At 45.9% G+C, this 23,343-nt stretch overlaps 1 protein-coding gene across 3 annotated transcripts in view; it reads right to left on the bottom strand.

Annotated features, from left to right (window-relative positions):
- Tor3a (torsin family 3 member A) overlaps positions 1–22,834 on the bottom strand; it is a 26,318-nt gene extending 3,484 nt beyond the window's left edge. The window contains exons 1-6 of one of the 3 annotated variants that reach the window (XM_008826136.3): positions 22,525–22,832; positions 21,941–22,057; positions 18,535–18,800; positions 16,000–16,178; positions 13,159–13,283; positions 11,695–12,656 (exon numbers count right to left, since the gene is read on the bottom strand). In XM_008826136.3, coding sequence (XP_008824358.1) covers positions 12,406–12,656; positions 13,159–13,283; positions 16,000–16,178; positions 18,535–18,800; positions 21,941–22,057; positions 22,525–22,771 — 1,185 coding nt within the window. In that variant the 5' untranslated portion in view covers positions 22,772–22,832 and the 3' untranslated portion in view covers positions 11,695–12,405. Of the gene's footprint in view, positions 1–11,694; positions 12,657–13,158; positions 13,284–15,999; positions 16,179–18,534; positions 18,801–21,940; positions 22,058–22,524 lie in introns of those variants that run through there. The other 2 variants (XM_029560184.1, XM_029560183.1) reach the window with 2 other exon arrangements.
- Between the last annotated feature and the right edge of the window lie 509 nt (positions 22,835–23,343).

Raw genomic sequence — 23,343 nt, 5'->3', positions numbered from 1 at the left:
TTTTTGTCTTTTTGAGACAGGGTCTCCCTGTAGCCCCAGCTATCCTGGAACTCACTATGTAGACCAGGCTGGCCTCGAACTCACAAAGATCCGCCTGCCTCTGCCTCCCGAGTGCTGGGACTACAGGCGTGCACTATCACGCCTGGCAGGAGTAGTTCACTTTTTAAAGAGCACCAGTTAGACCCAGAAACCTAGAGACCTAACCTACAAATACATTTTGCCCTTGGAAAATAGACATTTTCCTTCCCTAATCAGTTAAAATTGTGGAAGCTAATAGGGTCACGTGGAGCTGAAGCTAATGGTTAGATATTATTAATGTTCTTGGTAGCTGGTCTAATTCCAGTTACTGATTGATTCTTTTTTTAAAGCTTTATAAAGGCCCTCTTCCAGTCCCCAAAGAGAACCCAATACAAATATTTTTATTTTCTTCTTCCAAAGGAATATTGATAGAGGAAGATAGGAACTCAACATTGAGCAGTAAGTTTTCTTCCTGACTCTGTCACTGATCTACTGTCAAGTCACCACCCCATCTCTTGATCTGTTAATTGAAGGTAATAGTCCATGTTCTCAAGAGTGTTTTGCAAACAAGTGTATAGCTTCCTTTTGAGAGTCACTCTGGAAAGCTCTTTAGTAAAATGCTCTTATGTTGGATTGCTTTACTGAATAGGAAATACTAATGAAATTTAGAACTGCTGAGTTTACAATAACCCGGCTAGAATACTAAAGGGGAAACTGTTTTGGGTTTGGTTTTTTAGCATCTTTAACCAAGAAAGAAATTGGAAAGAAAGACAATTTGGATACTTATCACTGCTGCTCTAGAAAAGTTTCCTGGTAAGAGAGTTAGGAAGGAGGAGATACTCCAAGCCAATGTTGGGTGAACCCCATAAGTATGTCCCCACAACTGTAGTCCAGACAGCAAGGGGCCAGGTTAATATCCCTTAGTATTTGGAGGTGAATTCTCCCACCTCTTCCTTACCACTCCCCACCACCATATGCACCCATAAACTTGAATTTACTGTGTCAGTCAGTCAGTCTCTTAAAGGTGGGGAGGAGACAGCCATTATTTTGAGGCCATTATTCATGCTGCTTTTAAAGCTTGTCCCTGTTGTTTGGGATGTGAGTTAAGAGATTCTTGTTTTCAGGTTTGGGTTTTGTTTGTTCTGGTTTTTTATTTGTTTTAAAGCAAGAGCTGTATGTTTGTTCATGGGTTGTTTGCTGTTTGTTTGTTTGTTTGTTTTTCCTTAGGAGTCCTGAAAATAAGCTTTGGAGAAGCACTACTGCGTGTATTTCACTCACTGGTTTTTGCAGTCTGGAGGGTACTGAGTCAGGGCTATGTCTCACTCAGGGCCACACCTGGTTCTGGCTTGCTTACAACAGGCGTGCACTGAATTCATGATTAATTGATTTTGTTCTCAACACTGAGTAGCAGCAACAATTGCAACACACATGCATGCACACATGCACCATAATGCATATGCTGTGCAGCTTTCAAAGATTGAGGCCTCAGAGTTTAGGTTAATTTGCTATAGAAGAAGTATTTAGGTTTTTCTCTTTCTACTTGCAGCTTAGGGAGAAAATTTTTTAATAAATTAAAAGGCTTGAATCCAAAGCAGCAAACTTCTTTTAAAAACTAAAAATGGGGGCTGGAGAGATGGCTCAGTGGTTAAGAACACTGGCTGTTCTTGCAGAAGACCTGGGTTCGAATCCCAGCACCCACATGGCAGCTAACAACTGTCCATAACTCCAGTTCCAGTGGGTCCAACAGCCTCTTCTGTCCTCCGCAGGCATTGCATGACACGGGTACACTTACCTACATGCAGGCAGTACAAGCATACACATAAAAAAATGTTTTTAAAATGTAATTTGACTTCATGTAGTATAAAAGCAAAGCAGCTAGTAAGAGAAAATGTCCTTGTAGAGGAGTTGGCCAGCTCCCAAGGTATTTCCTATATGCACACCTTTAGGTTGCCACAGCTTGATCCCTTTCATGTACAGGAAATGGGATACCAGTTAGATTTCCTACCTTCACATGGAGTGTTTTATGTTGAATACATCTTGATTATGTTTTACAGGAAATATTTCTTTAAACTTCCAGTAAAATTATAATTGCACATGTTTAGACTCAATTATAATTGCACATGTTTAGACTCAATTATAATTGCACATGTTTAGACTCAATTATAATTGCACATGTTTAGACTCCTACCATGATCTTCAGAGAAGGGGGAGGGGCTTTAAAAATTGGCACGTCCTTAAAAGATGTGTTTTACAGTGACTTGAACATGAGATACCAAGCTGTGAGCTCTGTTATATAAGAAACTTGGTGTTTTTCAAGGTGTCTCTCTATATGTCATTATAGTGGAGACCTGCTCCCAGCTGCATTTTAAGGCTTCAACTAAGATTTTCTTACAATTCAATTGAAGATTGCCTGGCAAAATAATTCCCAGTTAATAAAGATACAGAGTTTTTTAGCTTAAAGGATGCAGCAGTATAGACAGTGGATTAGAGTATAGACTCTAAAGCCAGTCTAGAAGGCAGGTCCTCTAAACCTTCTTGAGACTCAGTTTCCTCTCTGCAAAACAGGGATGTTGGGAAGATTAAATGAGATGTTTACAAGACAGTTAGCTCTGGTGCACAATGAGACTTCATAAATATTAACTACTATTATTTATGCCTAATCCAGGAACATACAATAATCCTCCAGAGATTTTTAAAGGAAAAACTGATGAATTAGCTCTACTCTGTATTGGAATTCCCAGTGGGGTAAGATAACAGCCAATGTGTTTTTCCAAGAATTTCTGCAGCACTGTCTGAACACTGTTAGTACACTTTTTTTGTATAGATGAAGAAACTAGAGGAGGGGACAGCTAGGTCACTAGGCCATTATCTTGGAGCAGTTAGTGGCAGAGCTGAGGCTAGAATTAAGAAGTCCTGACCTTGTAACGTCTTTCTACCATTCCTGCTGCTTTGTGAGACGCTGCTAAAAAGTGACTCAGACAATCAGTCCATATGGTGCTGCACACTTCTAAGCACAGGCTTCAGCACACCCTGGCAGTAAGGAGCTTGAATGTTGAGGAACAGCAATGCTAACCAAACAAGCCTTCAGTAGAATTCAAACTATATGAAAAGAAAATATAGGGCTATTCGTCTCAACGTAAGCAATGTAGAAATCTGCACTTTGTAGTTAAAGGATGCTGGCTGAAGATGTTTAAGAAAGAAATAAACTAGCCCTACATTCCTTTTTGTTCAAAAAGAAATATGTTGCTCAGTGCCATTTTAATGACTGAGATATGTACACAGAAGCACTTTGAGAGAGTATCAAATGCAATTGAACTATAAAGTCATTATGAATGTTAAAATGATAAAACACTTGCTTAGATGCAGACTGACCTGAAGGCTCACCTGTAAGGGGACCTGGAACTGCAGATAGAGAATCACTTCTATAATTTATTACATGTATAATTAGGAAAGTGCTATATGAATATGTGAAGGTATTGCAGATGTTTGCTAATGTTACAGTTCAGAGCTGAATGACTTCAGAAAATTAGGGACCAATTTTTTGTTGTTGTTTAATTCTCATCTTCAAAAGGTAGCAAAATGATGGCATGTAATCCCAGCAGTAAAGAGGATGTGAGGCAGGAGAATATCAAGTCCTAGGCCAACCTGGGCTATGTAGTGAGACTCAACAAGAAAAAAAGAAAAGTATATTCCCTTCAGAATACAGAAGCTCTTCCAGAACCCTTGACTAGAAGGTGAAGGCCCTTTTTGTCTTTGAGTATTTGTCCACTACATGCTCAGCTGTTAGTGCCCTTACTGTGGTAGGAGCAGTCTCATTCCCTGTTGATGTTGACAATGTTGTTTTTAACTGATGTCCTATGTGGTTTTGTGGGGAACTTAGGGTATAGGACTGGATGCACTTGAGGAATTGCTAGGATTTCCTACCACTTACAAATAACATTGACATTTTCACCTCTCTTTTTTTACAGAAGAGTAGTTAAACTTAATTGGCCTACTAGATTATACAATACTCAAGTAAATTGTGTAGCAACTACTTAAAGCTCCATTCTCTCATGACCTTTCCCCCATCTTTCCATCTTTTCTAGCGATATCATTGTCATTATTAGGGTAGGTCCCCACAGGAGCTCAAGATGGACTGACAGGGTTGTCTTGATATCTTTGTTCTTAGTGATCTGTTTCATCATCTTGCTTGCATTAACTTGCTTCACCTGGATCTGGGATCCATCTCTATGCCCTAAGCATCTGCCATGGCCAATATTTTTTATGTCGTTAGGTCTCTGGGCTTTCTCATCATAATTGATGGACTCCAGCTGCTTCATCTCTGCCTTAGTTTGTCAAGCTAGTAGCCCACTTCCTTTGGAAATGCCTGTTTCTGGTAGGGATTTGTGGGCATGTGGAGAACTAGAGAAAAGTAGTTCAAGGGAACCTGTATACAGACTGACCAAGGCAGGTCAAGAGTTCCAGTATTCCCATGCTACTAACATTAGCCTCCCAGTTAGAGAGATGAGACCTTGGGATGACCCTGAAAGTTGCCTACTCTTTGCTTAGAGTTCCAGCTTTCCAATTACAAGACTTTAAAAAATGACCTGCAAAGCAGGCACTTCTGAAGGGAATGCGGTAGTGCTTGCAGTGGTAGCTGCTGTCTCCTGTGCCATGGCTCAGGCCACACCCTGCTCCAGAGTGTGTGCACTGACTCTCGGCTCCAGCTTGTCTTTTGTAAGGTTAATTGTAATGCCCAGGCAAATGAGCTTCTGCTCTGCAGCTGCTGCTTTCCATGCCACCCCTGGGGTGCCCTGCATTGTCCATGTATGAGATGATTCCTTCTTCCCTTAACTCAGTGTCCTGGATCCTCAGGTGAGGAGATTAGGAACCAGGGCAGAAGACCCCGTGCTGCTTTCTGGGTGAGGAGTCTGTGGCAGGGTATCTTGATTCTAAGCTGACATGGAGTGGCATAGGTCACCCTCAGAGATTTGTGCCTTCCAAGATGGGTTCATGAGTCTTACCAGAGGCAATGCTTGTCTGTGGTACTGATTTTCACATAACTGTTGAATTAGATCTAGTAGAAATGAGCTTCATTAGGGCTGTAGGTACAGGTCAGTGTGAGTCCCCCACTCACCTCCATACACAAAGTGCCGATTGGCAGGTGCTGCTGGACTTTCTCAGCCCTGCCTGGTGAGCTAAGGGAAGGAGCCCCTTGGACCCACTCATCCCTTAACATACACTTCCTTTGCTTCTGTGTATGCTTATAAATTTGAAATCGTTTACTTCTCCTGAGCAGCCTGAACACAGAAGCAGAATCCCTGTTAGCCAGAGAGGGCAAGTGGCACATTGAGTGAGTGTTCAGACCTGTCACCATCTAAGGGGAAAGCATATCTACTTTAAGGTAAAAGACCAGGCACAACCTTGTTCCCAGGCCGTAAATCATCCTTGGGGAAGAATGGTGGTACTCATCCTCTGTGTCTGTTCTGTGAGGTTCTTTGCCTAAATGTTGGAATCCTAAATTATTCCAGTTACTCAGCTGTACCCAGAGTTTGAGGTCCCAGAGTATGCAACTTCAGCCCTTTAGGTTACAGTGGAGGTATTTTCTCAATGCTAGCAAGCTAGCTTTCCTTATGAAAGGAAATAAGGGAAGTTTATCGGTGGAACTTTCTTAGACTTGTCTCTGAGCCTCTGAATCATATTTTAGGGACCATACAATTTAGTGGAGAATGGGACTTGTTAATAAAAATTTCACATATATAGATACCTAATTTTTAGAAATTATTAAATAAGAATAAGCAACTGAGATTTATTCTTGATTCAGAGGATATTGCAGAGGGCTGCAGTGCTCTAGAATCATTGGTAATAATCTTAAGTACCAAGCCAGATGTCATGAGCGGCAAGAACGCTGCTATAAACCAGCATTCCTCCATGTCCACAGCCAGTTTCCCTGGTGCTGCTTGAACTCCATTATAAAAAGTTTTCTGAGACCTTGAGAAATGACCTTCAGGAAAGTGAGTATTTAGAAAGTAAAAAGAGCAGTGAGGTACTCAACATACAGTTTTCAGGAGTATGTCTCCCATCACAGATGTATGTGGAAGGTACACGTCTGTGTGTTTATATGTCATGCCCATTAAGAAGGGGAGTCAATGACAGGAATGGCCACATCATTTCCTGTGGGCAGAAGCAGTGGTGTGGTTGGTATGCTCACTGAGCAGGCACTGCACACACAAACCCCTCTCCCTGTCAACCCTTCTGTAATGACTATCAGTGGAGAAACCCTGGTTTTGTGCTTGCTTGGTAAAAATATTTGAACATTTCATGGTGGTTGGCAGAACTTTGTCCTAAAACTTGCTAATTCACTCTTTAAAAAACTCTTTTATACCAAAGGTTATACTGCAGGTGGATGTGGTTGGTGCACAGAGGGTGAGGTCTATAGAGGGCACTATGTGCACTGCTAAGGGGACACAGTGCCCACAAGACCTTATGGAATTTAACTGAAACATGTCGATCGTGGGTCATGCTACCACTGTTGTCAGGTATTTGTTCTTAATGGTTATTGTAATATATTTTCAGTTGTTTTTCTAATTTAATTCTCTCACTCTGTTGTCTTGACTGTGAACTGCTAACAGTGTTAAACTTGATGTAAATAAATGGTGCCCTTGACAGGGACTGCTCTCTGCCTGTTGTCTCACAAGGTTTGCAAGTTGTGTTTTGTTTTAAATAAAGGTTGAAATATTTTATTGGCAAAGTAGGCTCAAGATTGGAGTATTTCTCCCATGATTTTAATTGACAGGAAGGCTAAGCAGAATGTCTCCTTGTGTGTATAAAATAGATGACTGAGATAAAGCAGCTGATTTTAAACAAGCACCTCCACTTTATGGATGCTTTCTATGGGGTTACTCATCCTGTGACAGATGTTTTACAGAGGATGTCCTCTGGAGTCCAGGCTAGCATACATAAGGTAGGTAATATGTGGCTGTGTGTCTCCAACGTGAAGGGACCCTATCGAGATTTAATCCTCCCAAAATCCATTCTAAACACCAATATAAATGAGTTCTTAAAAATGTCTTGACAATAATTAATAAAGTATAAATTCTCAAAAGGGAGCATTCTTTTTTTAAATTCAAACTTATGTCCCTCCCTGTTGTTTTTGTTGTTGTTGGGTTGTTTTGAGACAGGGTCTCTCTAGCCCCAGCTGGCATAGAACAAACTATGTAGACCAGGCTGGCCCCAATCTCACAGAGATCCTCCTTCCTCTGCCTCCCGAGTGCTGGGACCAAAGGCATGTACCACCACTCTTGGTTTTCCCTTTTTTTTTTTTAATGCTTTTGAGACAGGGTCTCATGTATCCCAAGGTGGCCTCAAACTCACCATGACCTTGACCTTGATCTTATGATCCTTGACTCCACCTCCCAAGTGCTAGGATTACAAGTTTACATCATCATGCCCAGTTTATACAGTGCTGGGGATGGAGCCCAGGGCTTCATACATGCTAGGCCAACATTCTACCAACTAAGCTACATTCCCAACCCTCCCCCATTTTCGTTTTGATGCTTATGCATGGTGTTCATATGTTTACACTGTAATAACCAAATCAGAGTATTTAGGATATTTGGGACCTTCTTTCTGGTGAGAACATTCAAAACCCCCTCTTCTAGCTGTTTTGAAGTGTTTAATGCAGTATTGTCAACCATAGTCACTCTACTGTGCATCAGAACACCTGAACTGATTTCTCCTATTTACCTATCACTTGGTAGCTGTGGCCATAGACCAGTATTTTCACTGTTGCCCTCCATGGTCCTCTCAGGCTCTGGTAACCACTCTCCTACTCTCCTTCATGAGATCAGCTCCTTTAGATTCTGTGTATGAGCAAAGTCATGCAAAATCAGTTTTTCTGTGCCTGGGTTATCTTAGGTGGTACACTGTCCTCCACACTCATCATGTTGCCACGAATGACAGGATTTTATTCTTTTTATGCACACATAGTTTTCCATTTGTGTGTCTGGACATTTCCAGTACCCTTTCGTCTGCCAGTGAAAACTCCAGTTGATTTAACAATGCAATGAACATGGGAGTGTAGACGTCTGTTTGATTTGATGATTCTATTTCCCTTCAGTACATCGCCAGAAGTGGGATTACTGCATCATTTGGTAGTTCTGTGTGTGTGTGTGTGTTTGTTTCAACATTCCCAAAGAATATATGTACATTGAAATATTACACATTACAGTTTATTTAAAGCAGTCCTATTGAAAGTGTATTCTATTTTTACTACATTTTAATTTTAATGTACATAAAAACTGTACATATTTATGGGATACTATGTGTTTGTTTGTTTGTTTTTCTGAGACAGTGTCTCAGTATGTAGCTCTGGCTGGCCTGGAACTCAAAGAGATTTACCTGCCTCTGCCTTCTGTGTGCTAGACTTAAAGGAGTATGTTACCACATCTGGCTCACTATTGCTATGTCACTAGGCCTCAATCTTGCTATGTAGACCTGGCTGGCCTTGAACTCCTGATTTGTCCTGGTTCTGCCTCTCCTGAGTGCTGACATTATAGGCGTGTGTCACCATGCCCAGCCTCAAACTCTTTCTTCTAGCTGGTTGTACCTATAGTCTTTTTTTTTTTTTAAGATTTGTTTTTATTTATGTGTATGTGTGTAGCAAGGGGTCCGGTGCCACAGAGACCAGAAGAGGGCACTGGATCCCTTGGAGCTGGAGTTACAGGTCATTGTGAGCTGCCCAGCATGGGTTCTGGGAACAGAACTCAGAAGAATATTTACTTCTAATCTAGAGGTTGTCTGTCCTGATTGTTTATTTTACTGCTTAGAAGCTTTCTAGTTGAATGAAATCCCATTTGTAACTTAGTGCCCCTGTATTGCCTTGCTACTGGCAATAATAAATCCTTGCCCATATTAATGCCATGGAACATTTCTCCAGTTTTCTAGCAGTTTTATAGTTTCAGATTTTACATGTAAGCCTTTAAACATTTTTGAGGTGATTTTTGCATGGGATATGAGTTAAGATTAACTCTGTAGATAACTTTGGTAATATGGGAGTTAAGATTAACTCTGTAGATAACTTTGGTAATATGGACATTTTCTGATAAGTTGTACTCTATGAACATAATCAATTCTCCTGCCTCTACTTTCAGGGGCTGGGGAGATGGCTCAACAGTTAGGAGCACTGACTGCTTTTCTAAAGGACCTGGGTTTCGTTCCCAGCATCCATGTGGTGGCTAACATCCGTAACTCCAGTTCTAGAGGATCTAATGCTCTCTTCTGGCCTCCATGGACACTGCATGACATGGGTGTACTTGCAGACATACAGGCAAAACACTCATACATAAAAATAAATTTAACTTTTAAAAATTGTATTTATTTTTGTGTCTGAGTATTTTGCCTGCATGTGTGTAAGTGCAGCCATGTCATGCAATGCCAGTGGAGGTCAGAAGAGGGCATCGGATCCCCTGGAACTGGAGTTACGGACAGTTGTTAGTCACCGCATGGGTGCTGGGAACCGAACCCAGGTTCGTTGCAAGAGCAGCCAGAGCTCTTTAACTGCTAAAGACAGCTCTCCAGCCCCTTAAAAGTTTTTTTTAAATGGTAGAATTCAGCATGAAGCCATCAGGTCCTGGGCTTCTCTTTGCTGTGAGTCTTTTTAAATTATTGATTCATATAATTGTTGAAAGTCTTCCAGTTTTTTATTTATTCATGACTTAATCTTGATAAGCTGTGTATATACAGGAATTTGTCTCTTCTGCATAATTTGTTGACATGTATTCATAATGGTTTTCTAGAATCTTTTGTGTTTATGTGTTACCAGTAATGCCTCCTTTTTCATGTGTTTATTAAGTTGACGCCCTCACCACCATCCCCCCCCCCCTTTTTTTAAAGCTGGTAATGACGTTTATCTTACAACAAAATAAAAACCCCAACAACTTTCATTGATCCCTTGGTTTTGGTGGTAGTTTTGGTGTTTTTTTCTTTTTCTTAACTTTTTAGTGTATAGTGCATTTATTTATTATTTATAGTGCATTTTATTATTTAGGGTCTCTCTCAGGACCTGGGGATGTAGCTTAGTTACCCAGCTCTAAATTTGAGCCCCAGCATCAAGTAAAATCAGGTATACTGGCACATGCATAATTACAGCACTTGGGAGATGGAGGCAAAAGGAACAGGTGGTCATTTTAGGACTACAGCATGAGCTTAAGGCCAGCTGGGGCTCTATAGCAAGACCTTGTTTTGATCATCCTTTTCTTTTTGAGACAGGGTCTTGCTATAGAGCCCCTGCTGGTCTCAGATTCACTAGACAGCCCAAGTTCTCTGGAACTCTCAGTCCTCTGCCTCAGCCTTCCGAGTGCCAGGATTACAGGTGATTACAGTTGTGCACCACCACACCTAGCTGCTTCATTTAGTTCCATTGTGATGTTAGCCTATTAATTTGGGGCTTAGTGCTTGTTTTTCTAATTCCTTGAAGTATAGTGTCAGAGGCTATATTTTTGGATGTGTATATTGGTGTACTTTCTCAGAAAGTACCGTTTTTCACATAGATTTGGTATATTGTTTTGTCTCAAGAAATTAAAATTTTCCCATTTTAATCTCTTCACTAACCTGTTTGTTATTCTAGAGCATGTAAAGTTTCTGAAGTTCCTCCTCAGATTCCTAGTTTCATGCCACTGTGATCACAAGTTATTTGCTAGGATTTCAGTCTTACTGAATCAGTGAAGACCTGTTTAGTAGTGTAATACATTGCCTATCCTGGAGCACCCCGTATGCAGTAGAGAAGAATGTGCGAAGCTGCTGAATGGGATGTAAATGGTCTGGGCTTTATTTGGTCTCGACTGCAGGGGTTTTTTTTGTTGTTGTTGTGATTCAATTGGTTTTTGGGGACAGGCTCTCCCTACGCAGCCTAGCCTTTCCTCAAACTCAAGATCCCCCTGCTCCATCCTCCCCAGTACTGAGATTTTTAGGCAGTGCCACAATACCTGGCTTGAATAAGAAAGTTAACAAAGCCTTATTAGGCCTTTTATTATTATTAAACACCTCGTGATATTGTTTCATAGTAATATGTGATCTTCATTTCTGGTTTGTGGCAGAAGAGCTCCTAAAAACCATAGAATTTCCAGAATATAGGGGCAAGAAGGACTTTTGACTATCCACAATCCCCTTTCAAGCAAAGCTCCTTCAATTCATTACCTGAGTACCTAATATGGCTGGGCTAGGTACTTCCTAACCTTGAGCAGGTGAATACCAAATGCTAAACGGGGGAGGTAGAGTGTTCCACTTTACAAGAGCTAAAAATAAGAGGGTCGGGGGGGGGGCTTTAATAAAAGAGGGGAGTCTAGGACAAACCAAAAAGACCTGTGTGTCATTTCAGAAGTGTAAAAGGGGCCAGCCAAGAAAGAGGGTAACCTCAGCCATGCCAGTTCATCCTCAGAAACAAGAGCTTTCCTTGTCAGTGCTCAGTGGGGACAGGGAGCAGTTATGTCTGAGAGTACTGAGCCTTGGATTTCATAAGAAACTGGTGTGACTCAGCTCTGCTGGAATGCCAAAGTGAAATGAGACAGACTGGCAGGCCAGCCACATGCTGGGTTAGCATCCACCCCATTTCCATCAATCCCCATCAGGGTTACCTGGCATCTGAAATTTGCTAAGTGAGCACAATGACTAGGTGTCATTAAAAAAGGAGACCAAGGATGTTAGAAAAATACAAAATTTAATCTTTGACATTCACACCACAGCCTCTTATTTAAAATACTTTTAGTTTTCAGAGCAGAACATGCCTTAGTTTGCACTCACATGGTTTTGTTTGTTGAGGCAGGGTCTCATTGGCTGGGGCTAGAATTAAACTCAGGAGGCAACCCAGGTTTTCTGGGATCATAGGTGTGCGCCACCTCCCAACCCCAACCAGCACACAGATTGGTTTTTTTTTGTTTTGTTTTGTTTTTAACTATCTTCTTTTGTGCACTTCTCCCTGTAGTCCAAAGCTCTTTGCTGATCTACTACAGATTAGAGTTGCTCATCCTCTCTTGAAAGCCAGCCACCATGCCTGCAAACCTGAGGTGTACTCCCCACCACCTGGCCAGATTTTCATTCCTCCACGTTTTGTAGCCCAAGAATCCTGTGGCCTCACAGCTCATGTCTCAAGTCCAGATACCTTCCAGGAAGACATGGGAAAGGAGGCCATACATAGTTTAAGTTCCGAGGGCCATTTGGGACCCGCTGACCTCCCCTGGCTTTCTCCAGCTTCCTGACCCACATTCTAGAATGTCTAGAATTCAGGTCTTTAAGGCACCAAGTGATTTCTAAGAATTGCTGCTGCTTCTGAGTTAGCAGCTGCCTTCTCCACACTAGCTAGTATCTGTGATTGTTAGACCCCAGCATGTGTGGCAGGTCCATGATTAGCTATCAAGGCAGGAAGTAGTTAATTCTCTGGGAAATAGATTTGCAGCCCTGGGAGGAGAAGAGCTGCTCCTCCTCAGGGATGTATGTCATCATCCTGGCTATTTCATCCAGGGCTGCATCTGTGTACTGGAGTTTTTGGTTCAAGAAGGCATCGCGGACACACAGGCGCACATGACGGTACTCCAGGGGCAGGAAGGGGATAAAGATGTCAATCAGGTTGTCCTTCACAAGACGACTCTGGCCAAAGCCACTGTCTGAAATCAAGACCCAAAGTTACCTGGGGCTGAATCCAGCAGGAGCTTTAAGTGTTCCTAAACCTGAGGCCTGGCAAGATCTGGTCTCTCATGGCAGCTGCAGGAATGCTGTCTGCATAGGTGTCTGCAGTTGGGCACAAAGCTCCAGGATGAGTGTGACTGTAGGGTGGCATGATGGGGCCCCTCTACCAGGACCGTGGCTTTGTTCAGTGGCAGGAAGCAGAGGTGGAGCCATCCTACCCTGGCTGGGGCTGAGCCACCTGCACTGTTCCCTCAAGGAGACTGTTAGTCTACATGGCTGTATTTCTGTGGCCAAGCAAATGACCCTCTAAGTCTCTTCGGAAAAGGAGTTTAAGTTTTCTTGTACTTGGGCCACCAGAAGTTGACAGTTTGAGATGATTGTGGTGTGGCTTCTATATTCAAACACCCTCACCATCCCATATCCAGTGTACATACTAATCACTCCGGCTATGGCTCTTGGCAGAGACTGTATCTCACTTACCTGGGGACTCCATGATCTCAGCTTGGAAGCGGGGTTCCAAGTGTTCCATTGTAATTTCTTCCCGTGACCATCCAGCCTTAAGGAAACCCAGGACCACCTCATTGATGACACTGCCCCCAAGGTTACTGGAAGAGACAAGGACTTGTTAACAGATGCTTTTCTTTCCACACTCCCTCACTCCCTCTCACAGTGGTATCTGACCACTGGCAGCAGGGCCTAGTGTTGGAGGCTGCATGGTGGGGCAGCAAAAAGGCACTGTCCTGCTTCCTCCCCCCATCCCACCTCTTCACTCCCTTTTGGCAAACATGGTGAGTCTGCTTGGTGCAGGGAGCACCCAAGTTCTATGTGGCATGCAGGTTGGATGTGAATGAGATGTCATTCATGATAGCATGGAACCGAGGAGCGAGCACAAGGCTTCCACCAAGGCAAACAGCTGTGCCTGTCAGACCCAAGGCGGGAATGGGCTGTCTGGACATCAGGATGCAGCAGAGAGCTGTGGGCTTCAAGAGTTAAGGCATAAGCGTGAATGGTAGGCCAAGGCTAGGGAAAGAAAACTCACTTTTTTGCAAAAACCTAGCACTATAATGTTGGCTTCTGTGCATGTAGGGGAACAAGCCCCACTGTGCTTCACTGCCTCCACCTGCCACCAGCACTTCATTTCAACAGTAAGCTTGGAGTATTTTTCAGAATTAAAATGCAGTTTAGAACAGGCTAGCTAGGCAGATGGCTCATTGAGTAAAGTGTTCGTTGCATGAATCTGAAGATCTGAGTCCAAGGCCCCAGGACTCTCATAAAAAGCTAGTATGGTTATGTGTGCCTATAACCTCAGCTCTGAGGGGCAGAGACAGGTAGATCTTAGGAGCTTGTTGGCCAGCCAGTGTATCTGAAAAGGTGAACTCTGGGTTGACTCAGAGACCCTGTCTCAAAAAAGAAAAACAAGGTGGAGAATGGTAGAGGAAGAGAACCACTGTCATCTCAACCACAAAGGGAAGACAAACTGAAGTTCATTGTAGAAATCAAGTCCAGAGCCAATTCTCAAAACACATTTGCCTCAGAACACCTGGTAATGTTGAGGCAGGGATTAGAGTTGGCTGCTTTGGGGCACCCTAGGGAGGAGGATGACGGGATGCTGGGGACTGTGGTTCCGCATAGCCAGAAGTGGCCTATGACAGCCTTACCCATGGCCTAGGAGGCCTTGGTGCAACCCTGCAGCAGAGCCTCTGGAAACCTGGTCACACCTTTCTAAGAGGCTCTTGAGATTATCATAGGCAAGAGACCTCCTTGGAGGGCAGGCTCAGCTGCTGTCAGGTAGCTTGATGGACTGCTGTGTGTGACCATGAGGCCTCTGTCTGTCCATTGAGGGCAGCAGGTCATTAGGGGAAAGGGTAGGACCACTGCCAGCTGGTCAGTGATCAATAGGAGGGTCAGTGGGTCACATTGGACATTCATGGGAGTGGGGAGGGTTTGCCAAGTTTGAGATGCAAGCCTCTTCTGTGTGTTGGAGTGTCACAGGACAGCTGAGCTGCCTTGGTAGCTGGGGACAGCAACTACCTCAATTACCAGTCCTCATTCTGGCACTCTAGTTTGTCAACAGACAGCTCTTTTTTTGTTGTTTTGTTTTTGGTCTTTTTGAGACAGGGTCTCCCTGTAGCCCCAGCTGTCCTGGAACTCACTATGTAGACCAGGCTGGCCTTGAACTCACAGAGATCTGCCTGCCTCTGCCTCCCAAGTGCTGGGATTAAAGATGTGCACCACCACACCCAGCAGCAGTTTTGTTTTTTTTTTTAATAAAAATATTTTATTTATTATTTTCATTTTATGTGTATGAGAGTATGTGTATGCATGTGAGTGCACCCGTGTCGTGCAATGCCATGGAGGTCAGAAGACAGCTTCGGATTCCCCTAGAACTGGAGTTAAGGATGGTTCGTAGCCGCCATGTGGGTGCTGGGAATAGAACCCAGGTCCTCTGCAAGAGCAGTCAGTGCTCTTAACTGCTGAGCCATCTCCCCAGCCCCACACAGCTCTTTTAAAGTTACCTTCAGCCCTATTCCTTCCTCCCCCTTCACATGAAGGTACTTGCCTTCAATGTGTCAAGACCTAAACTTGCAATGGCTTAAATCTTTGCCATCTTGTTTTGAGGGACCACCCTAGACCAGACATGCCTTCCACAGTTCAGCCTTCCACTCTCCAAGCTCAGGACAAAATCATCCCTACCTCCAAAGTGTCCCTAATGCACTAGAAAATCTTCAAGCAGGTGCCAGCCTGTGGAAAACTAGAATAGTCACATGACTAGAAAAGGAAGCAATGGGTTTGCAACCGCGTCTGCAAGGAGCTTTAGCAAAGCATTTAAGTTGAACAAGTTTCTTTTTTGCCTGCTTCCCACTGGCCATTTTGGGAGAACAAAAGCCCAGCAATTCTGGAGCCCTGCTCAGCAGCCTTGCACACCCGACTGCAAATGCTATGCTTGGCTTCTTTCAGATCAGAGAATAGACTTTCCAGGGCAGGATGAGAACTGGCCTTGCTGGACTTCATGGAATCCTGAAGGACTTTTAAGGGTAGAACAAATGGCTTACTTGAAAGCCCAGGCCCTTCACAGGGGCTCTGTGTAAGTGGCCCTTCTGAGGAAGCAGTGCACAGACAGGTAGCTCCTCTTCACTAGGCAGGTCCTGTGGGCCAGCTTGGGCTGCCTGAGTCCCTAAAAAGTGATGCAAGAGAATCCAGCAGGAACAGGGAGACCTAAGTGTCCCTTACCTGCTTCCAAGCTTTGGTTTCCTGAGAAGCCCTGTACTGTCAGCCAAAATCCTCCCCTCCTCTGCCCTCCTGCTACTCATCAGACCTCACCTGAGAAAGACAAAGATGGTTCTGGAAGACTCAGCCCTATGGGCCTCAGGGGCCCTAAGTTCCAGGTGTTTCCCAAGAAGCTCCAGCAGTGCCGGGTGCAGTTTCTCGGCCTCATCAAAGATGAACATGTTCTGACGGCAGCGCTGCTGTGTCTCCTTAATCTGGCTCAGCAACTGCTCCTGCACAGGACACACACAGCTGCTGGGGTCTGGGGGACCCATCTAATGGGGAAACCTATTTCCCCAGCACAGGTGCAATGAAGCACCTCAGGCTGGGCTCCACTAGAAGTACTAAACCTAAGCCCTGTGCTGGCGCCTACAACCCTAACAAGTGTCCCTAACAAGGTGATGCTCCTGTACCTGGGTGTGGTACACTCCCTCCCCCGCCCTGCCCCCCAACCTGGAGAACAGGCGAAGGCCTGGAAGCACATGAGAATCTCCTCCTCCATGGAAACAGGCCCAAGCTTCAGACTGGCTCTCCTCTCTGGGAGCTATGGCTCACCTTACCCTCCCCAGGGACAGGAGTCAGGCCAAGCGGTGGAGGAGATGGGCAGAACAGAAGTTCAAGGGCCCAGAGGCTGCTGGCCACAGTCCTTTGACCTCCCAGGAGCAAAGTGCCCACTGGCAAGTAGACTGGGCAGAGATCTCATGGGGGGGCGGGGCAGCCTGCTCTGTTTGGTGCACAGGTAGTATGGAACCTGGGGTTTTCCACAGGGGGCTATTGTGGGTGCCTCACCACAAGATGGCAGCAAACCCTCCATTGAATCACACTTCTTTGTGGTGGTCCTCAGGCCTGGGCAGAGATATATACTCCAGGACAGCTTCCACAAAGCCTCCACTTCTGTCCATCTACAGCCTCCTTGGCATCTGACTTCAGCTCTAGCTCGCCCAGGCATGTGGGTGTGACAGTGTATGTACACTTCAGTTTTTCAGTGGGCAAGCAACATCTGCAGCAGTTTTGACCAGAGAATTCCTCCCAGGAAAGCTCAGCTACTGGCTGCCTGGCCTCAGCACACCTGAGGTTTGGGGACAGTTCACCCTCCAAGGCTATCCTGAAACTGCCAGGTGACTCAGCAAGCTCGCCCTCAAGGCTTACATCATCATCTTAGTTTACACCAAGTACTACAAATGAAAGTCAAAGATGCGTGTGGTCATCACTGTCTGGCTGCAGTGAGCTTGCTCATTTTCGACCCCAAATAGAGCAGGAAGGTAACAGTCTGTGCACCCTCTTGTTGGCATAAAATGAGCTGTGATGGGAAGAAATGGAGGGTCACTTATGATATCCCTTAAAAAACATTGCTGCAGTATGGCCTGGCAGTGGATTGTTGCCTCAAATACTGGTGCTCAGTTCAATCTCTATAGCACTACAGTAAAAAAAAAAACAAAAAAAAAAAAAAAAAAAAAGAAAAAAAAAGAAAAAGCTGAGCATGATCCCAGGACTTAGGATGTTGAGGTAGGAGGATCATGAGCTCCAGGCCAGCCAGGGCTACACAGAGAGAGCTTTCAAAAAACAGAGTAGGGGCTGGAGAGGTGGCTTAGTGGTTAAGAGCACTGACTGCTCTTTCAGAGGACCTGGGTTCAATTCCCAGCACCCACATGGCGGCTACGAACCATCCTATTTAATTTTTTTTTTAAAAAAAAGAGTAATGAAATTCAAATCACTATTTGAGAAACTTTCAAATTGTTGCTTTCATTGTTCGTTGTTTGGTGATACACTTAGACAAAACCCCATTTGAAATAAGATTCTCTGAACTTTGTTTTCTGTCTAACAGGAAGGCTCAGTAACAGTGTCAACTCACACTTCTGTGTTCGAATCCATGCAGTGGTGCTTGTCAAGCCCAGTCACATATTTGCAGCCTAATATAAATCTGGAGAAAGTAAAACAAAACACAACCCAACGGAGCATGCACTTTTCTGTCCAATAAAGTTACAGAGGCATGCACAGGCAGGGGGAGCGCCTGCCACCAGCAGGCATTCAGAACACTAACTGCAGTTCCTAATGAGACCACCTGGGAGGCAGGGGGTCCTGAAAATTACACTTTTCTCTACTTTTTTGAGACTGGTCTTGAACTCAAGATTTCCCAGCCTCAGCCTCCACATGCTGGGATTGCAGGCATGTGCCGCTACACCTGGCTCCATCTCACCACTTTGCCACAAAAAACAGTCCAAGATTCTATTGATGTCATCCCTGGCCTCTCATGTGCAACTGTTATTTGCGATAAAAAAAATAATACTGTATAGTGCGTGTGTTGTTAAGTTGGAAATTAGTAGTAATTATTTATATGTCCTACAAGCATTAACTTATAGCCATCTGTTGGAGATGTGTGGAACAGATAATACATACAAGTCCAGCTAGAGAGACAGAGCTCAGGAGTGTGCTGGGAGCTCCAGCAGATTTTGTTGCAGTGCCCTCCTGGCCCCCACCCTGCACTAGGCCACTCCAGAGCCCACGCCTTGTGATATAGCATCTCCTCAGCACAAGGGCTTCACTCCCACCCTAGCCCAAAGCCAAGGCTCCCCAGCACTGCAGCCTCACCTTGTACACGTCCACATACTTGGAGTGTGGGAAATGGAGCATGGAAATAAACATCTTGACACAGTCACTCCTCAGCCCATCCCGAAACAGGTTCTCTGCCATCATCCGTGCCACGAAGTTTTTGCCTGTGCCAGACCAGCCATGGAATGACAGTGCTAGGGCCTTGTCTGCCTGGGGTGTCTCTAGGTAGCCCCTCACTGTTCTTAGGACCAGCTTGCCAGCCAAATGCTGGCCATGCAGTCGCACACGCAAGTCCGATTCTAGGCCTAGAAGCAAGAAAGGCCACAGTGAAGCACAAGGTCATATACTCTCCCCACTCCAGCATCTCTGTCTCTGAGGTATGATATGCTACTCATTCCATGTGACCTCAGAACAAGAAGCCAGAGGGCCAACCTCACAGAAGAGTCAAGGGTCATTTTCTGAAGAGTTTGAAAAAATCAAGATTGAACTTGGGGAGAGTGGAATCACTCTTTCTGGACACCCCAGAATGGGAGGCACAGGGCAGTGTGGGGGGACCAGTCACACCTCAGGGTACTCCCATCCCGTTTCAGATGTACCTGTTCCCTTTTCATCTATTCCATCTCGATCCAGCACATTCTTGAGAGTGGCTTCCCAAAGCCAGGCCTGCGTTGCTCTCCCCTCTGAAAAGGGCACAATTTAGGGACAGGGGTTCTGTGCTGCCAGTTGGGGTGAGGTACTGGCCATTCAGAATTCAGGACCAACTGGTTGAGCACCCCGAGCCAACCCAGAGGGACTTCTGAAACTTTAGCAAAGCTTTCCATAAATCACTACCGACATCACACATTTTTCAAAATCACTGGTGTCAGGGCTAGAGAGATAGTTTAATGGTTAAGAGCACCAGCTGCCCTTGCAGAGGACTAGGTTCAGTTGCCAGCACCCACACAGTTCCCAGCATCCATAACTCCGGTTCCAGGGGATCCATCACCCTCTTCTGGCCTCAGCAAGCATTGCACACATAGGTGCACTTACACACACACAGGCAAAACACTCATAAAATAAAAATAAATAAAACCCACTGGTGTCACGAAGGGAAAAAAGACATTTGCAGCTTTCTCCCCTGTCCTCAGAGCCATGCTGCTTTAAATTTCATCTTCACAATAATTCTGTGAGGCAGGTGTGATTATTCTCATTTAGAGTTGAAGAAAATGGGACTTGGAGAAGTCTGCCCGAGGTTGGCAGCTGGTAAGAGACAAAATATAAGAATCCCACACAGCCTCTTCTGATTTCCCAGTGGGAGCAATTTGGCTATCCAGGCCCTGGGGAACAACAGGCAGTTTAAGAGGTGACTTGCTAACTGTGTAAGCTAGGGTCTTTGCCTCAGCTGGCAGAAATCTAAATGCAGACCTCTTGACCTGATCTGCATATGGTCAGATTCTGACCTATGCCGGACCCTGTGTGGGCTGGCCTAGAACTCACTATGTAGACCAGGCTGGCCTCAAACTCACAGAAATCCACCTACCTCTGCCTGCCTCCCAAGTACTGGATTAAAGATTTGTGCCACCGCACCCTGCTCTCCACTTTATTTCTGAAGACAAGGTCTCTCATTGAACCTGGAGCTCACCAATTTGGCTAGACTGGCTTGCCAGCAGGCCCTAGAGATCGTTCTGTCTCAGCCTCCCTGTTGCTGGGATTACAAGGCTGAACCACTGTGATGGCTTTTATGCGAGGGCTGAGAATTGAACTCAAGTTCTCATGGATAGAGATACAAGAGCTGGAATCAGGAGAACTCCAGGCAAGAAACTGCATCTGGGGAAAAGAGGAAGTTTAGCAAACTGGACTTTTGTTGGAACAGGTTTTGTGAGGGAGGCTAAATATTATACTAAAGAGTTAAAATGCAAACTACCTGCAATATACAAATAAATTGCCTTAAGTGATAAAAAGTAGAGAGGGAGGCTGGTTGGCAGTGATTCATATGCAACAGGACTGGAAGGGGAGGGCATCCTGCGAGAGTGATTTCAATCCACATGATGGTATGAATTGGTTTATAGTAACAACCCATTTCTCTCAGATTGCAGACCACTGAGGCAACCTCACTTTATCAAGATAAACCAAAAAATCCAGGTTATACCTCCAGACATTTGCTGGCTAAAAAAGAAACTGACACTTCTTTTTTGAGACTGGTGTCTTACTATGTAGTCGGGGCTGGCCTCAAACTCATTATTTTCATGTCTCTGCTTCCCAAGTTTTGGATCACCGGAGTGTGACACCACACATGACTAGAAAGGGATCTTGGGCGTGCATGCGTGCGTGCGTGTGTGCGTGTATATGTGTGTGTGTGTGTGCGTGTGTGTATAAAGGTCAACGTTGGGTGTCTTCCTTAATCACTCTCCACCCTATTTTTTTTTTTTTGACAGGGTCTCTCACTGAACCTGTTGTTCGTGGATTCACCTGGCCAATGAGCTTCAGAGATCTCGGCCTCCCAACGCTAGAGTGACAGGTGTGCTCCATTGTGCCTGGCTTTTACGTGGGTGCTGGGAATTAGAACTCAGGTCCTCATGATTGCTCTGCAGGCACTTTTCCAAGTGAGACATCTCCCCAGTATTGAGAAAGGGACATTTTAACTACAATTTCTGATCTGTTTTCTGGCTCCACACTCCTCCTACCCACTGTCTGAGAGAGTGCTGTTCTTGTTTAGAGACAGGGTGCTCTGGCCCTGACTCTCCTGAAAGGCCTTAGGCTATGACAGATTCTGACTCATCTCTGCAAAACTCTTAGCACAGGGCCTGGTACATTCAGGGGCTCTATAGAGATGTGCGCTTCATCTTCCTCAGACCCACTCCCACGAATGGCAGGGCACAGTGAGGGGGTGTGCGTGCATGAACAGCCTAAGTAGATGGTGACAGGGCCTGTCATATATCTGTGTCCCCTCCCAGCTGTAGCCAGGAGTGACACACTTAGGTTCTCATAGATCCCAATAAGCTCTGAGCCATTAAACTAAAGGTAAAAAGGGTCCCCCAGCACTGGGGGGTAAAAAGGCTTCTTTGTGGTGATTTAAGTATCTTGGTTCTCTTTCAAAAACAGGATGGAGGCTAAGGACTGAGTACTACTTACTTGCTTGGCATGCCTGAGGACTAGCACTACCAAAACACTCACATAGTGGAAGTGTTTGGGTGCCTGATCCTAGATAGGAGGATGTAAAATCCTATAAAGACACCATTGAAGGTGGTGCTATGCCCTTCCTATTGGAGGGTGCTCTTTCTGGAGATCCTGGAGTTCAATGTCTTGCCCAAAGAAGATCCTCAAATAACTGCAGCAGATCGGACTTTCCTCTTACTGTAGCAATTCCTGATTAGGAGGCAAAGGTTGCTCCCTAACCACTTCCCCACAGTTGCCTCCCCAGCCCTCCCTACCGATCCAGGCCCCTGGAAACCATGCCAGCTCCAACCTGCAAAGTTGTTGGAAATCCTGCAATCCCCGCCACCTGTGCAGCATTCCTGGAAGCGACAGAACCACGTGGACAGGATATCCAGGGACCGCTGGCCCCACTGAAGAAGGCTCCAGCCTAGAAAAGGAGATGCTGTGAGGCACAGGGACAGGATGAGACAGGCCTCCACAGTTTCTCAGCGACGTGCCAGAACCAGAATTCAGGTCCCAGTTCCCAGCCAGGCTCCCTGCATGTACTCCAGCGCTGCCTCCTAAGCAGCAGAGGCCAACATACTTGGGGTTGGGGACAGTCACCAGTTGTGTCTACAAAGGGCTTTCCCTGGGCCATCAAGAAGGCGGGAAAAAGCAGCGCCTTTCACCACCCGTGGGGCTGGGAGGCCAGAAGCGTACTCTGGTCTCCGGGAGGTGAGTTGCGGCAGAGCAGCCAGGCCTCTAGCTGTCCCCAGGAGCTGCACCAGGGCAACGCGGGTAGGTGAGGGCAGTGACCCTGCTTCCTGAACCGCCAAGGCTGCCCCTGCTCCAGCCGCGTGCGCGGAACAGAGAGGCTGGTCGTGCGCTGGGGTCGGCGGCGGGGACCGCTCTTACCCAGCGGCGGAGCGGTGGCCTCCTGGTCGTCACAGTGGTCAGGCCACACGGCGCAGCTGAAGAGCGCCCAGTACCGCCTGGAGAGGGTCCCGGCCGTCTGCAGTTGCTCCTGCATCCGCTGGATGCCCGCCCAGGCCCCGGGTGAGGCCGGCTCGTCGGCTACCTGCCTCGCGCTGGTGGCGCCGCGGTGGCCCGGCGCACCCGGGAGCCACAGCAACAGCAGCAGCCAGAGCGCGCCGCGAAGCATGGCCGGTCCGCTCCACTCGCGCCTCTGAGCGTCTGGGACCCCGGGATCCTGTGGCACCCGGAGCAGGCGCGACTGGGGATTGGTGTTGCTATGGTGACAGGCCCGCCCCCGCGGAGGCCGCCCCCGCCGCCGCCAGCTCTGCTCATTCTTCAAGGGATCAAAGAATCGAAACCGAGGCTGGTGTCCAGGGATGGTAGGAATCCCAAACCTGACTCCGGCCCCTGGACACCCCACAGGAAGCATTTATTCTGGGGCACCATAGTAGTCTCAAGGATGACATCAGGCCCTAAAATGGCCAGTGCCAACCACTCTGGCTTTTGGACAGCTCTGGTTCCTTCTGAGTCTACCAAATAAGGTCACCATTGGCGCCCTGCCCACTCTTAGGAGGTCAACTTCCTGCCAACCCTGTTAAGGAGGTTGGTGAAACCGTGGAAGCCAGGAGCGGTTTGTTGGCGGGGGAGTCAGCTGGGTGGAGAAGCAGCCCTAAGAATGTGATCAGAAGACAGCTGGCTGGCCAAGGGTGCCTGGGTCCTCTGCAGTGGGAAAAGCAGCAGCAGCAGATAGCCAGCAGG

Source organism: Nannospalax galili, unplaced genomic scaffold, assembly GCF_000622305.1.
Source record: "Nannospalax galili isolate Female #2095 unplaced genomic scaffold, S.galili_v1.0 scaffold429, whole genome shotgun sequence".
In the NCBI taxonomy this organism is placed as follows: domain Eukaryota; kingdom Metazoa; phylum Chordata; class Mammalia; order Rodentia; family Spalacidae; genus Nannospalax; species Nannospalax galili.
This window is presented reverse-complemented; position numbering and strand designations above follow the sequence as displayed.